The sequence below is a fragment of the Desmodus rotundus genome, chromosome 1 (assembly GCF_022682495.2).
Source record: "Desmodus rotundus isolate HL8 chromosome 1, HLdesRot8A.1, whole genome shotgun sequence".
Lineage (NCBI taxonomy): Eukaryota > Metazoa > Chordata > Mammalia > Chiroptera > Phyllostomidae > Desmodus > Desmodus rotundus.
Window position 1 is genome coordinate 99,718,312 of NC_071387.1, and position 13,202 is coordinate 99,731,513.

Below are 13,202 nucleotides of genomic sequence, written 5' to 3' on the forward strand. Positions count from 1 at the left end.
ACCTGCCTCATCGGTTCTCTCGGCCCCAGCAACCACAGATCTGGTGCCTCTGAGAACACTCTAAATGCCAGCTCACTGGCACTGCAGATATCGCCTAAAAAGGAACTTTAAATGAATTCTGGATCATTCTAGCAATGTCATCGGTAGGGATTTACAGGTGACACTCAATTACGTCCATAATATTCTTTTAGAGTGACACTTTGCACACGTCTGGACTTCCCATCATACTGTGCCGGCCGTCTGGGGCTGCAGGTGTCCTTGACTAGACGCAGAATGAAGGAGCCCTCTGCTCAGCCACATATGGAAACATTTTGGCTCACTGTTAATCTAATCTCTAGAGCAGTTCTGTCCAGCAGAAACTGCAAGCCACAGATGTAATTTAGAATTTTACAGTAGCCCCAAAGAAAAAGTGGAAAGAAACAAGTAAAATTAAGTTCGACAATGTATTTGACTTAAACCAATGTGTCCAATATATTGTCTTTTCAACATATAATCAACATAGAAAGTGCGAATGGGATAGTTTACATTCTTTTCTTCATACTGAGGCTTCGAAACTCCGGGTGTGTTTTACACTCTCAGCCTGACTTAGCTCAGACCAGACACACTGCAAACGCTGGAAACCCGAGGGCCTGTGGGTCCCATGTTGGACAAGGCAGCTCCAGAGCCACGTTCAGTTCTTGGTATACTGCGTACAAAATATGGTACTTTCTTATGGTTTAAACATTTGGAGTATACCAGGGCTGGTTTCAAAGAAGCCCTAAAGTAGGCTAGAGCCACCGTGGGCCGCTGCCTCAAGCCAAACCGCTCTGCAGCTCCAGAGCCCGGGAGCAGCCCCTGCCTGAGGACAGGGCCCGGAACACAACATGCCCCGCCCCCCCGGGGGGCGGTGCTGCCTGGAATCAACTTGGGAAATGTTTTAACGCCAAATGCAAATAGGGTTACCTTCAGTTTCTTTTCCTTTTCCTGCACGACAGCCCTGATGATGGTGAGTGAGGTGTAGGTGAAACTCAGCATGAGCAGCAGAGGGAGCTGGTACTGGATGGCGACCAGAAAAGGGTCCGAAATGAAGGGTGGGTACGGGAACCTCTTCGAGACCACGGTGAGCTTCTCGAACAGCTGACGTGTGGACGCGTTGGTGTGGTACTGCATAATGGCTCTGTCCACGGCATGCTGCACAGCCAGGAAGCCTTCTCGGATGTACCCTGAGTGTAAAAGCACAGGCTACTCTAGCACATGAGGTCAACGTGTGTTGGAAAAGCTGCAGCGTGGGGTATTCCCATCTCAGAGAGCCGCAGGCCCTGAGCTGTACTAGGGTCTCCCTGCTGAAGCCATAGAGTGATATCACCTAACGCCCTAAGGTCTCCTTCACTCTGCTAGTTTGTAGGGACCTCCCGAGTTCCCGCTTGTGACCCCTCCCTCCTACTTCCAAGCCAGCTGGGCAGCATCTCTTTGACCTTGCTGCTGCCATCACACCTTTCTCTGACCCTCTCTTCTGCCTTCCTTGTCCATTTCTAAGGGCCTAGTAATTACAGGTGGGTCCGCTGGGATAACTGACAATAGTCTGGTCATCTTAAGGCTAGCTGATTAGCAACTTTAATTCCATCTGCCACCCTAATTCCCCTTTGCCATGTGTCCTGACGTAGTCACAGCTTCCGGGGACTCGGGTGTGGACATCTTTGGAGGGCCGTAACTCCGCCAACCAGAGAGCTCTGCCGTTGAGTTACCATCTCAAAGGGAGGCAGACACCACGGCCGTAAGAGCTTTTTATACCTGGTGGCTTCTCCACGCTGGCCCTTTTTGACTCCCCAAATTGGTTTGTACTAAATTTCTGAAAATGAGAAGGGCCTGGGAGGAGTGATAAATCAGGGATATGGTGTTCCAGTCCAGAGCTAAGCCTGGGAGGGACTGAGCCCGAGGAAGGAGTCAGTGTGGCTTCAGGAGAGAACAAGGCAGCCTGACCTCCTGAGGCCTGAGCCCAGGAAACAGAGGAGGGCACGGGCGCAGGTCTGGGTGGTGTGGGCACCCTCACTCATAAAATACAGTGACATACAGAACATCCGATGCTCTCTAACACAGACCTGCCTGGGTTCCAGCCTCTAGAAAAGAAAAGCAATATGCCAACCATACCCCTACATGGGGTTACCACACCTGTGTGTTTCCACTGTTTCCCTTAGGTTTCTAAGTCTTTTTATGCTTGTGATAATTGTAGGTGCTCAGTTAAGGCCACCCATCATTGTGCTGGGTAGGGGTTTTGTTTCCATCTTTGCAACACACCTGCAGAGGAGCCCACAGGATCTCCACCAAACAGATGGAACCACTGAGGCCCAGGCAGCTGAGCCACACACCTGGGGGCGGGGCAAAGCTGAGATGTGACCCTGGCCTCTTTGGCTTCAAAGCCAGTATCTCTTCACAACATCACCCCACGAAACACCTTGCCTGCCTGCTCACACACTGTACTCCTGCGAGGCCTCGCTGTGCTACCACATGGTCTCGTCACCATGACCTGTGCGGCTGCTCAGCACCGCGGAAGGAAGCCGTCGCTCTGTAGTCAGTCCTTTCCCATTGCTGAGACTTCATGATCATCAGTAAAGCTACGGTGAGCACACTTGTGCATGGGGATTTTCTCTGTCCTTTCCTATTCCAGGGTTGAATTCTTATCAGGGAGTCAGTGGGTCTGAGGCATGGACCTGTGGGGCTGGGCTGGGGAGAACACTGGACCAGGCTGCGCAGGGCCTGCTGCGTGCCAGGTTCCCATCCTTTCACACTGCTTGGGGCCTTCGTGCTTTTCTAACTGCTTTGTATGAGTCCTTTCTATAACAAAAGATATTCACCCTTTGTCATTTGCTGAAAATGTTTTCTCCAGTCTTCTATTTGCTTTACATATCCATATTATGTCCTTGAAATCTGTCGGTCTTTTCATCTGAGAGCTTTTTGTTGTTGTTTCCAAGCTAAAGGAAATTGTCCACCCAAGCAGGAGCTCTAGCCCAGCCCCTGGGTCTCAACCACCGTTCCCTCCTGCTGTTGATGTGTTTCTCCTTGTCTCCAGGGTGGCTGACCTTTCCAGAATCTCATTCTGGGGCCTCTTGCACCTCACCTTGCCTTGCTCATCTTAGTCCCTTTTTTGGATTTAAAATCTTGCCCTGGAACATTAGCCTGGGGCCAGGCCCTGACACTGGTCCGCCCATAAACACTGGCTGACTTCCTCCTCCTGCCTGCCTGGTTCTCCATTTAAGGACATTCCTGGGTCTTTCCATCAAAACCTCCAACAAGCTTTGCCTCCCGCAGACCTGTGTTCTCTCCAACACTCTGGATGTTACGGAACCTGCACTTGGGTCTCAGCCTGAAGGTGACATCTAGTCCTGTTACTCCTTGGCTATCTAGCTTGTTCCAAGATGTGACCATGTTTCAGAGGAGACAAACATGCCGACTACCTGTTAAAGTCACATGGAACAGACCAACACGTGCGCTGACAGGCTAACCCTACCCAAGATGCAACCTCTACCAGCGTCCCACCGATTCAGTTACAGCACAGATCAGTTACGCAACCACAGAGTTTTAAAAGCATATCAAACTGCATAGAGAGGCAGCAAGGAAGAGAGGGAAAATGTAAAATCAAGCCCAAAATATTCAATGCAAACTGAAGCTCCCTAAAAACCGAAATATGTGTTTCATTCAAGAGTATGGCCCTGGCTGGTGTGGTGCAGTGGATTGAGCGCCAGCCTGTGAACAAAAGGGTCGCTGGTTTGATTCCCAGTCAGGGCACATGCCTGGGCTGCAGGCCAGGTCCCCAGTAGGGGGCACACGATAGTCAACCTCACAGTGACGTTTCTTTCCCTCTCTTTCTCCCTCCCTTCCCCTCTCTCTAAAAATGAATAAATAAAATATTTTTAAAAAAGAGTATGTGTCTTCTGCGAAATAGGAAGAGAGCCTTTGCTGTTTGCAAAGATGATTTTAGCCTTACAGAAGACAGTTTTACTGGATGTTTTCCTTCTTCTCCTACAAAGAAGATCAAATGTTGCTAAAAAGTATTTCTGCAGAGAAATGCAAAGTGGCTTTCCTCAGGTGATTATCACCAGTCAGCACCTTGGGTGGGTAACGCGACCTGAAAGGTGCTCACCAGGTTCTCCGCCATCAGGGGATGCGGGTTCCCTCGGTCCTGGGTTTGGGAAAAGTGGAAAAAGGGAACTGGTGTGCCATCCCTCTGTCTCTTTCAAGAAAAAGGAGCCTGTCTGGGTCCACATGTAATTTCTTCGTGTGTAACTGAATCGTAAGTGATATTTCACCTGTGGAAACAAAGAGGAAACCAGTTGCTCTGAGGGATCCAGACAGAGGAGCAAACAGCTGTAGCAAATGAGCGAGGTAAGGGAACTCTTATCCTGTGAACTGGCCACTCTCCCAGCCTGCTCCCACCCCGCCAATGTCCACGTGGTCTCTGAATGTCAGAGCGAGTGGACCTGCCCCGGGGCAGGGCTGGGGGGAACAGGGAGCCCCACAGGGCCACACTGGGTGCTCTTTGCCACTCCTCTCTTGCCGTCTACCCACATAAACTCTACACGTGAGTGGAGGGCTCTCAAAATAATGCTAGAGAGATATTTGACGGTTTCCCAGTCTTAATGCCATTGGGCAAGCAAAAAGAATTTTGGGGGTTTGTTGAAAATATATAACTGAAATGCTAATGCCACATCATATTTCAGTCTCAAGTATCTGCTACTTTCTTATCTATCCTATTTGGCTCTACCCAAAGAGGCCTGGAGACCAGTAACACCTTTTATGAAATGAGAGGACATAAAGGGGCCTACAGTGACGGCCTATAGGCCGCTTTCTTCAAGCAGGTAAGGTCTCTAAATTGCTCTGGCCTGATGGGCTACAACGTCCCCCGGACTCCTTCAGTGAGGACCGAGATGGCAATACTGGACCCAAAGGCAAAGTCAGATATTCACCCCCAGGCCGGCAGAGCGCTCTCGCGGGCTGCATTCGTTGGGAGGTGGGAAACAGGGGCAAGGGCCATGCTGTGTGGGGCTGAGTGCTCACCGCCAGGGGCAGCGGGTCCTTGCTGTGGTTGAAGGAGTGCTCGAACACCACGGCGGCCAGCACGCTGGAGGAGCGGTTGTCGTACCGGATGTAGTCCTCAAAGTCCTCCTCCGAGGGAAAGCCGCGGACTGTGAGGAGCATTGGAGTTCAGTTGCCCAGTCCTGCCTGCCCCACTCGAAAAATCTGGACAGTTCGTTTATTTGCAGATAAAAGGCTGAAAGCTTACAGGTTTCTCTAGGGTTGTGTAAACCTTTTCTAAGACTCGAGGAGGTTTTTATTTTTGGCAGAGAGGCGGGCTGCTGTGAAGAGGAGCAGAACCTCGCCATCACACAGCCAGCCCTGGGTTTGTGGTGAGCCTGGAGGAAGGGCGGGCAGCAATGCCAAGTCCGTAGCCTCCTCCATGCGGGCAGTCACCCTGCGCTGGGTTCCACTGCCAGGGTTAGCTTTTCTTCTAGCCATAGTGGTGTGCTTTAAAAACTTTAGTAGACACTGACATAGCGCCTGTTAAATGTTTCTCTGTCACCCAGACCCCATTTCATACAAAGGGTCTCACTGTGATTACTCAGTGAGGGACCGAGGATCCTGCCGCCAGTGTTTGCTGCACTAAATCGAATAGGCCACAGGAGGTCTATGCCAAAATCGAGAGGAGAAAAAAAGCAATATGTTTTTTATCCTGAAAGCAGAGAGCCAGGAGGGGCGACGGGAATGTGTTTGCCAGGAGTGTCCCTCAGCAGGCTTTCTAGCGACTCATTGGTAGAGCTGTCCTCCCGAAACCACACCCCGGAAAGATTCTTGGCACCGCGCTCTCAAACCGCATCTTGCCCTTGTAGTTAAAGAGCTTTCTCTGAGTATGTGGCCACCGATTCCCACCGTGGGTAACTGGGTGCTGCTCAAGCTGTCACACGTCACTTCGCTTGGCCCTCACAACTCTGGTCCCCATTTTATAATAAGACACGACAGAGTTGGGGGATTCGCCCTGGTGACGCAGCCAATGAGAGGAGAAGCTAGGTCTGGAGAATGGCCTCGGGCCCCACAGAGAGAAGGATCTCACAGGACGCCTCACCTCGCATGTCGATCACCAATGCCCTTTTGGCCGTCTCTGTGATGGTCTTCACAGCGTCGCTCTGGGACGGGATGTAGGCGAGCTCCCAGGCATCTCCCGGAGGAGGGAAGCTGAAGAACAGGGGCAGCTCCTGGATTGACTGGCTGGGGTATATGGTGGCCTTGGGCACATTCTCCGACTGGATCTTCAAGCGAAGCCAAATCAGGATCCCAGAAAACAGCAAGGGCAGCAGGAGTTCCAAGACCGTCACCAGGACCTTCCGTTTCTGGAAGAGAAATGAAATCACGTGCTGATGAATTGAGAGGCACTGGAGTGGGCTGATAGAGCCCCATCCCCTGGGGACACCCTCTCCTTCAAGCTTCACCCACACCCTGAGCCCCCGCCTCCCAAGGCACCCACACAGCAGGCACACACTTCTTCCTGCCGTGCCCCCAGGGGTGGGACATACCTGCAAAGTGTAGTTCTTCCAGAGCAGGAGTGCCAGCTGCCTGAGCGCTGCCATCTTCGACTGGGAGGGACCCTCAACGCCAGTGGCAGACGGAAAACAAAAAGTTAGGGTGTGCCGTGAAACGTGCTGTCTGTTTAGGAAAGCCCGGGGAACGTGGTGAAGGCTGTCCTGGGACACGTCCCCTCCCCTCCACGTTTCTCCTCGCCTTCTTTTGTACTACCTAAACCCAAACCAGCACACCAGAAAGAGAGATAACTGTTCTACTCCTCACGTTAAAAAAAAATGCACTCTTTTAGGAAACTGACCTTGTTTCTTCCTGGAACTTAAGATCAACAACAGGCTTTGATACGCAACGTGGCTGCTGGAGTGGTATTTATTGTTTGATAAACGCTGTTCACATGTTCTTTGAGTTCATATGAATGTCCTGTTTCTTAGCAAAATATTCAGGTTGATGGAATTCCTCTCCCTGACTGGCTCTACTCTCAAGCAACAAAGAACCAGTAAAAGGAAACTCAACTTATCCCGGCTTTGGGGGTGGGGGGTTGATTTCTAAGCTTGGAGAGGGCTATGGGGGGAGGGGGAGCACTTGGGATGGGGGCCCTCACTGGCCTTGCTGACCCAGGAGCAGGACGCAGGTAGGCAGGCACCCGGGTGGGATGGTGGAGCGTGCTTTCCTGCTGTGAACCCCGAGGACCAGTTTTTTCTGCTTTAACTCTGAGTATTGGTATTGAGCCTCCACATGAGTGGTCATTTTCCTCCAGAGAAAATCTACCCCATGTTTCTCTGAATGTCACACTGAAATCTGGCACGCACACTGGGGAAGTCTGCTGGGAGATTATCAAATGCAAGAGACAGCAGAAACCAGCGTGCAGGTTTAGAAAGGCCTCTCTCAATTCAGGGAAACCCATTTCCCTAGATTTCAGCTGTGAGAAGAAGAGACAGCCCGGAGTTCATTACATGCTTACCTGCTAGAGAAGGAGGTGGTCTGAATTAGCTCAGGAAGACCCCAAAAGGCCTGGAACACGGAGGCACCACGTTCCAGAAGCTGCAGGCATGGAGGCTGAAGCGTGGACCAGGCTACTCAGATCTAAGGTGGGCAGCAAGGGTGGCAGAGGAGGTGAGGCCCCAGGGAGCTCCTGGTCACCGTCTGCGTACCGAGAATGCAGGTGGAGCAAGAGGGACCCTTCGCAGCTCACAGTCCTTTAAGTGGGGAGGAACCTCCGTGACTCACAGGGGCAGAGCTCTGAGTTCAGTGAATTGGCTCCATGCTCAGGCTGATACTAACCCGATGCCATCTGTTAAGAGGGTAGAGATCACACAGAAGACTCAGACAAACAGCTAGTCGTTCATCCATTAGTGAACGCAAGCTAACGCCACTGCCCAAAGGACCTGCCTTGAGACCGAGTGCATGCACCATGAGAGCTTATTTCTTTTTTAAAATGGCTAGCTTCACTTTTGGCTTCAGTCAGTTAAAATAATTTCCATTAAAGCCCCTTTCTAAAATTAAGCTCTTGCTATTTATTTATTTATTTTTGAAAACTTGTGTTCAGTCCTGGTTGGTGTGGCTCAATGGATTGAGTGCCAGCCTGTGACATGAAAGGTCACCGGTTCGATTCCCAGTCAGGGCACATGCCTGGGTTGCGGGCCAGGTTCCCAGTTGGGGGCATGTGAGAGGCAACCAATCAATGTTTCTCTTGCACATCGATGTTTCTCTCCCTCTCTTTATCCCTCCCTTTCCCTCTCTCCAAAAATAAATAATTTTTTTTAATTAAAAAAATGTTGTGTTTCATATCAGTATAATAAGTTACGCAAAATTTATGCTTTAAAGGGTAGTCAATAAATATTTGTAGATAACACAATTGCAAAAAGTTATTAGTTAATTTAAAATATGGCTTTCAGTTAACCATATGGTTAAAATGTGAAGAAATTAAAGCTAAAATATAGTATAAAGTCCTATTAAGTGGCAATGTAAGAAATTGTCCCAATTCTTTTAAAATTAGCAAGGTGGAAAACTGTCTTAAAAATCAGTTGTAGACAGGGAGTAAGAGAGCAGTGACTTAAGTGATACCCACGGAGGCCTGTAGTGTCTGGAAGGGTTCTATAGTGAGTTAGGCTGGGGGGAGACGGGGCCTCCAGCAGGGGCCAGCCACTTCGTGGTCGTCTGGCCTGGCCAAGAGGAACTTTGTTCCTCTGTCTCAAGAGGGGAATGTGTAAAAGATCACAGTTCACAGGGATCTTCTGGTCAGAGAAGTTTACAACTTCAAGTTTACAACTTCCTTTTACAGAAAAATCTGTCCAAGGAAGGACATACCACCATGCTTAGTCCTCTCTCTAGGCCTGGGGGGAAGGAGGGTGGTGGTGGAGCAGAAAGACAGACCCTCCACCTTTCCAGGAGGCTGAACAGCAGTGTCTGGGGACTGACCTGAGTCCTGGGAGAGGCTCCTGGCTGCAGTCTTCCTCTGGTGCTACTGGAGGACTGGCTGAAAGGAGGCGGCCCTGCGCAGAGGGCTCTGGGGTGGGGCTGGCAGGGTGACCTTGGAGATCCGGAGCTCTGACGCCGCTTGGGACATCAGGAGGGGCCCACGGCTTGCTGGCATGACTCTCTGGCACCTTTAGGCAAATGGAGGGTGCTAAAGCATAATTTGGAAAATAATCATGAAACACCCCTCACCAAGTTAGAAAACCAAAGAGCAAAATAGACTGCAAGTATGTTACTTAGAACAGAACAGACCCCGTAAAAAAGAAATACGGATTTAGGAAACTGGAGACCAGACCTCTGGGGTGGCTCTTTGTTCTCTCCTGACACGTTAAAAGATAAGAAACTTTTATATTATATATACTTTTATACTTACACAGCCTCCTAATCCAGCTCTGGCTTCTGATATCAACACCCGTTTGTAGACAAAGAAACCAGGAGGAAAAGTGTGGCCCAGGACCACCCAGCAAAAAAGCCAAAGAGCCAGGATCTGAGCCTCCCAGGCTGTTTTTAACCACTACGCTGCTACATCCTCGTGTATCCCAAAAGCAGTAAACATCTTTATAAAATTTGTATATATTGCTCCCAGAACCTAACGTTAGAAATCAAAAGAAAATATGTCCTTTGACCCCTCCACCTTAGTAAGTATTTTATTTATTTCTGTCCTCCCATAGCACCCAGTTTGTTGCTTTGTACATGCCGGGCGTTATCCAGTCTCACTGAACACTATACTTGCGTCTGTTCTGTTTGAGTAAAAAAGAATTTAAAGGAGGAGATTCCTGGAATTACAAAATCGGGAAGGCTTTCTGGTTACAAAAGCAAATGTACACGAGAAAAGGAAGCTCAAGTTCCTTAAAACACTTAACCCTGGTGGCAACAAGAGTCCCCAGAAGTGGATATGACCTTGATCCAGAACTAGCCCAGGCTGGTTCTACTCTAAGGCAAACACTCGGCCACTTGCAAAGCCGCCACCTCCGCCCCAGAAGAGCAAGTCTGAGGACTTCCCCCTGCAGAGGCTCACTTCAATTTTCTAGGGACAGAGCCAGGAAGGGAAGGGAAGGCCCCCCCCAAAAAAAGGCTTGTTTGCTTACTGTTAAAATATTAAACATTACACAAATTGTTGAGTCTTTCAATATTTGCTTTTTAGGTGAAAAACTGAATTGGTCCAGAGTGAGTGCATACTGCGGGCTGCTAATTTCTGAGAAGTCTCTTGATGACACATAGAATTCCTCTAAAAATGTTTTTTCCCAGACACAGACTCATAGATGGAGGACAGAGGACAGCTAGTTGGAGGGGTGGGGTGGGGATGTTAGGGGGTGGAGGGATTGAGCAAAAAGGAAAAAGGACTCATGGACAACAGTGTGGGGACTGCTGGGGGGAGGAGGGTATAAGGGGACTAAATGGTAATGGAAAAAATATATAATAAAGATAAAAATTTGCCCTGGCTGGTGTGGCTCAGTGGATTGAGCAGCAGCCTGTGGCCCGAAAGGTCCCAGGTTCGATTCCCAGTCAGGGCACATGCCTGGGTTTCAGGCTTGGTCCCCAGTTGGGGGTGTGTGAGAGGCAACTGATCCATGTGTCTCTCACACATTGATGTTCCTCCCCCTCTCTACCTCCCTCCCTTCCCCTCTCTCTAAAAGTAAATAAATAAAATCTTTAAAAAAAAGATAAAGTTAAAAAATAAAAATGGTCTTTCCAGTAGCTTTCCTTAGTTTAAGAACTAGGGGCCGTGCCAGTTCACGGGTGCCCACAGGTGTTTGGGGCCCCTGCTCAGCAGCACAATATGTTCAGTGCCCATCAAGGAGCCCAGATTCACCCACCTTTAAAGTTGTGTGTTCTTTAACTTGTGGGCTTAAACATGCCCTCTGATTTCTATGTGCCTGTGCCAAACAAAAGTCTTATTTCTGCATATACGGAACGGAATGGTGTTAATGCTTCTAGGGAGGTCGCTGCTGAGTGGACCTCAAGACCAGTAAGCAGAAGCGGACAAGGCACACACCCCGTTATGTCATGTGTTCCCGTCATGTCCCAGGCTCAGCACATCTCCTCCGCGGGAGCCTCGGTCTGCACAGGCGTGCAGGGAGGCGGGGGAGAAGGAGGGGGTCTCAACAAGGCCACATTCGTACCTCCCCATATCAGGCAGAGAACAGACAACCATGGTGGTTGTCCATGGTCCTGGCTGGGACTTGGCACCCTTCCTGAGGACCGAGGTGGGCGAGGACCTGTCTCAGCTAGGAAGGCCTTCCTTTCCAACATGGGGAGTCCACAACAGTCAGCAGTATTAAGGGTCTCCATGTGTATACACTGAAGAAGGCATGACAAATACTTAATTTTTGCTGGTAGAATCTGTGGCCTTTCAGGATACACAAGACAAAAAAGCATTTATTTATCTAACAAACATTTGGTAAGTGCTCACTGTGTGATGGGCAATTGTACCAGGTACTAAGGATTTGGAAATAAAAATCCCAGTGTTCTTAATCCAAGGAGTTCACAGTCTGTGAATGTTGCATGTACTGTAATCGCTAAAACTGAAGCCAAATAAAAGCATCATGAGATCCCGGAGAAGACCAAATTTGTGTGTGTGTGTGTAAGAGAACTCTAGGAAGGCTTCCAGGAGGAGGTTACATGATGGACTGGTCTCAAGTCTCTTGTTAGTTGGGGTGGAAGGGCATTACAAGATTGTACACAGCAAGTAGTTTGGAGTGGTGGGGAAGGAGCAGCAGGGAATGGACCAGAAAGGGAAGCCAACAAGGGCTTGGATGCTGTGCCAAGAAGGGAGCTGGGCGGGGGGGAGGCATGGAGGTAGAGGGTGTCCCATTGGGCAGTAATGCTGCTTGAGGGTGTTTTGTTTTGCTTAATCTTTTACCCAGTACATGATCTTTCTCTGGGGGTGGAGTGCACAGTAAATATGTGAAAATATCTAATTCAATAGATTCTGCAGATGAAACATCCAAATACCAATAAACACTGTAAATACAGGCTGAAACTAGCAGGCACATTTATAGAGTATGGTCCTTGCCAGGGAACCCCACTATTGGCCTCCAAGTGGGGTGAACAACATGATCTGCTGGAGTAATGGAATGGTGAGAAAGTTTACTTATAAGTACTTTTCTTTAAAAATGAGAAATATGGACTTTACTAATATTGAATACATGGGAAGACCTGGGTACCCTTGTTGGCCTGTGTGGCAGCAGCCATGGCATCCTGATGAAGGAGGGCATATTCCGTGACATGGGGCACTAGTTTACTTTAAGTCTCTCAGACATGTTGGAGCTGACATGTTTCAAGATATTATGGTTGTAGTCAGTTAAAAACAAAGATGACACCAAGACACTCAGACAGCCAAAGTAACACAATGTTTTGTAGTGACTCAGGAGTAACTGTGAAGATCTTTTGTGACACAGACGTTCATAGTTATCTCGTGATTAAGAACTCAAAGAGGACTTCTGGGCAAGATGGCAGCAGAGGCAGACACGGCTCACCTCTTCTCACAACCACATTAAAATCACAACTAAAATATAGAACAACCACCACTTAGAACCATCAGAAATCGCGTTGAATGGAAGTCTGATAACTATGAAACTAAAGCAAACTTATCCAGCCAGGCTGGCAGGAGGGGTGCAAATGCTGAACAGGCTGGTCCCCCACCCACTTCTGGTGGATAAAAATTCGGGACGGATATTTCAGGAGTGAGGAGGCCCAGACCCACACCAGGCCCCCTAGTCCAGGGTTCCTGTGTCAGAAAGTTAAGTCACCACAACTTCTGGCTGCAAAAACCAGCAGGGATTGAGTCGGTGGAAGAAATTTCTGGAGATCCAAGCAGTTCCTCTTAAAGAACCCACACATGGACTCACCTACTCAGACTCACTCCCTCTGAGCTCCAGCACCAGGGTAACTGCTTGAAAGGCACCACTTGCATACAAGGAGAAACTGGAGTGTCTGGCATCAGGGTGAGCAGAGGCCATTGTCTCTTTGCTAAACCCTTTCCCCACAGAGCTGGCAGTCTGGTGCCATATCTGAGACTCGATCAACCTGCAACACAGTTTGATCCACCTTGGAGATCCCCAGAGACTCTGCCCCACCCAATTTACAGGCCCACCCAAGCTGCTTTTTCATACAAATGGCTATCTTGGATCATGCTTCACAACTTCCTAAATCCTATCAAATAAGCAAGAGCTGGCTTC

The 13,202-nt window shown here is 49.2% G+C and overlaps 1 protein-coding gene across 3 annotated transcripts in view; it reads right to left on the reverse strand.

The window, feature by feature from the left end:
• The window catches only part of ABCA3 (ATP binding cassette subfamily A member 3), a 51,801-nt gene that overhangs the window by 34,629 nt on the left and 3,970 nt on the right, over positions 1–13,202 (reverse strand). Inside the window, exons 2-9 of one of the 3 annotated variants that reach the window (XM_053928286.2) lie at positions 8,965–9,152; positions 7,774–7,837; positions 7,508–7,629; positions 6,543–6,614; positions 6,095–6,359; positions 5,032–5,159; positions 4,118–4,283; positions 943–1,202 (exon numbers count right to left, since the gene is read on the reverse strand). In XM_053928286.2, coding sequence (XP_053784261.1) covers positions 943–1,202; positions 4,118–4,283; positions 5,032–5,159; positions 6,095–6,359; positions 6,543–6,596 — 873 coding nt within the window. In that variant the 5' untranslated portion in view covers positions 6,597–6,614; positions 7,508–7,629; positions 7,774–7,837; positions 8,965–9,152. Of the gene's footprint in view, positions 1–942; positions 1,203–4,117; positions 4,284–5,031; positions 5,160–6,094; positions 6,360–6,542; positions 6,615–7,507; positions 7,838–8,964; positions 9,153–12,872; positions 13,051–13,202 lie in introns of all 3 variants that reach the window. The other 2 variants (XM_053928282.2, XM_053928276.2) reach the window with 2 other exon arrangements.